Raw genomic sequence first — 1,930 nt, 5'->3', positions numbered from 1 at the left:
CACTCACACACACTCTCACACACACACACTCACTCACTCACTCACCCTCACTCACCCACACTCACTCACTCACTCATACACTCACACACACACACGCATACACTAACTCTCTCTCTCTCTCACACACACTCACTCACTCACTCACTCATTCACTCACTCACTCACTCACTCACTCTCACTCACACATACACACTCACTCACTCTCTCACACACACACACACACACACGCGCACACTAACTCTCTCTCTCACACACACTCACTCACTCACTCACACACACACTAACACACACACACACAGTCTCCAAAATCATCTGAATCGGTTTGTTAAACTGGTTCATGATTCCAATAATGATTATTTTGTCTTTTGATGAAGAAACTACTCCAACCAATAACTGATCTGAACTATAAACTATAAACTGAACAAACATACTAGATCAGAGCTATACTGTTTTAATGTTATTTTTAACCCTGTAAAGCCTGACATATAAAAAAAACACACACTTTTTTATAATTTTGTTTGAGTATCATATTTGCTCCATTAAGCTTTTATGGTTCATCTAGTCTGATACAGTGAGAATATGAAGCTCAGTTTTATTTAGAGACTCAGACTGACCAAAAATATGAATTTGCTCCAGATGCCTATATTTATATGATGAAATTTGGATGCTTGTAATGTAAATCAGTGATATCTTTATAACAGTACAGCAGATACTGACATAAAGTGATCTAAATATCAGCGGTCGCTCTATATCTCTAATAATAAGATGAGATTGAAATGCTCCAAACATATAATGCAGTGATTGAGAGCTGAAGAAATAAAGGCTCCTCAGAAGATGTGAGATGTTCTGGAGGCTTGTGAAGATCATTCCTCCGCTGAGGAACAGTGAAAGTAAAGCTTCTGGAAACAAACGCTCCTCAAAAGATCCTGAGGATCAGATTTGAGACTCTAAAACATGATTGATGGAGAATCAAGTAAAGCTGAGCTGCTTCAGTGCAGTAAGTGTTCATCTGGAGATATTACTGCAGTTATTCTGACCTTTTCTTGATCAAAATCAGTCAAGATCTGACACGAGAAGTGTTTCTATAATTACACTAGAAGAGCTTTTACTGAATAAAACACTCTAAACTCTCAATCAGAGACAGAAGACACGAGGAGATGAAACGGGTTTAACAGCAGAGTTTGATCATCATGATCATTTAGAGGCTTTAGAAATGTGTGTGTCATATGATAGAGTAGCTATAGTTAAAGTTTTGGTAATGACTTTACATAAAGTACACATTGTCATTAATACACAATATTACACTGAAAAACCCACTGCATCATGAATTTCTCACTGATTTGTGAGTCGTTTGAGCAGTTCATTCAAAAGAGTCATTCATGAATCACATCATGCTGAAGGTCTGATTTTATAATCACTCAGTTTTAAACAGAGAAGCAGTTCTGGACTGGTCTGACGTACATGTGTGTGTGTGTGTGCAGTAAAGTGATGGAGCAGTGTGAGAACTTCAAGGAGGATCCGATGGACACCAGCAGGTAAAGGAGCGCCGGTCATCATCTGCGTGATGTTCTTCACTGCCGCTGACGGCACAGAAACACCTGTGTGTTCACGAGGAAGACGTTATGCTGCTCTCCTACAACACACGTCTGTCACGTCACACTACAGTGAGCTCACGAGTGTGTGTGTGTGTGTGTGTCGGGCTCATTTCTGTGTTGCACATGGACAGCAGTGAGAGCTGCATTATTCTAGGGGTGTTTTTCTTTGTTTTTCTTTGTAAATGTAATGTGCCCAAGTGTGTGTCTGTGTGTGTGAGTTAGTGTATATGGTGTGTGTGTGTGTGTGTGTGTGTGAGTGAGTGTATATGGTGTGTGTGTGTGTGTGTGTGTGTGTGTGAGTGAATGTATATGGTGTGTGTGTGTGTGTGTGTGTG

At 40.1% G+C, this 1,930-nt stretch overlaps 1 protein-coding gene across 1 annotated transcript in view; it reads left to right on the top strand.

The window, feature by feature from the left end:
• LOC107573633 (protein zer-1 homolog) overlaps positions 1–1,793 on the top strand; it is an 18,348-nt gene extending 16,555 nt beyond the window's left edge. The window contains exon 15 of the mRNA XM_016260074.1: positions 1,482–1,793. Within this exon, the coding sequence (XP_016115560.1) occupies positions 1,482–1,539 (58 nt within the window). The 3' untranslated portion in view covers positions 1,540–1,793. The remainder of the gene's footprint in view (positions 1–1,481) is intronic.
• The last annotated feature ends 137 nt before the right edge of the window (positions 1,794–1,930 follow it).

Source organism: Sinocyclocheilus grahami, unplaced genomic scaffold (genome assembly GCF_001515645.1).
Source record: "Sinocyclocheilus grahami isolate Dianchi unplaced genomic scaffold, SAMN03320097.WGS_v1.1 scaffold1988.1, whole genome shotgun sequence".
Lineage (NCBI taxonomy): Eukaryota > Metazoa > Chordata > Actinopteri > Cypriniformes > Cyprinidae > Sinocyclocheilus > Sinocyclocheilus grahami.
Note: the sequence above shows the minus strand (reverse complement) of the source record. Positions and strands in the feature narration are given on the sequence as shown.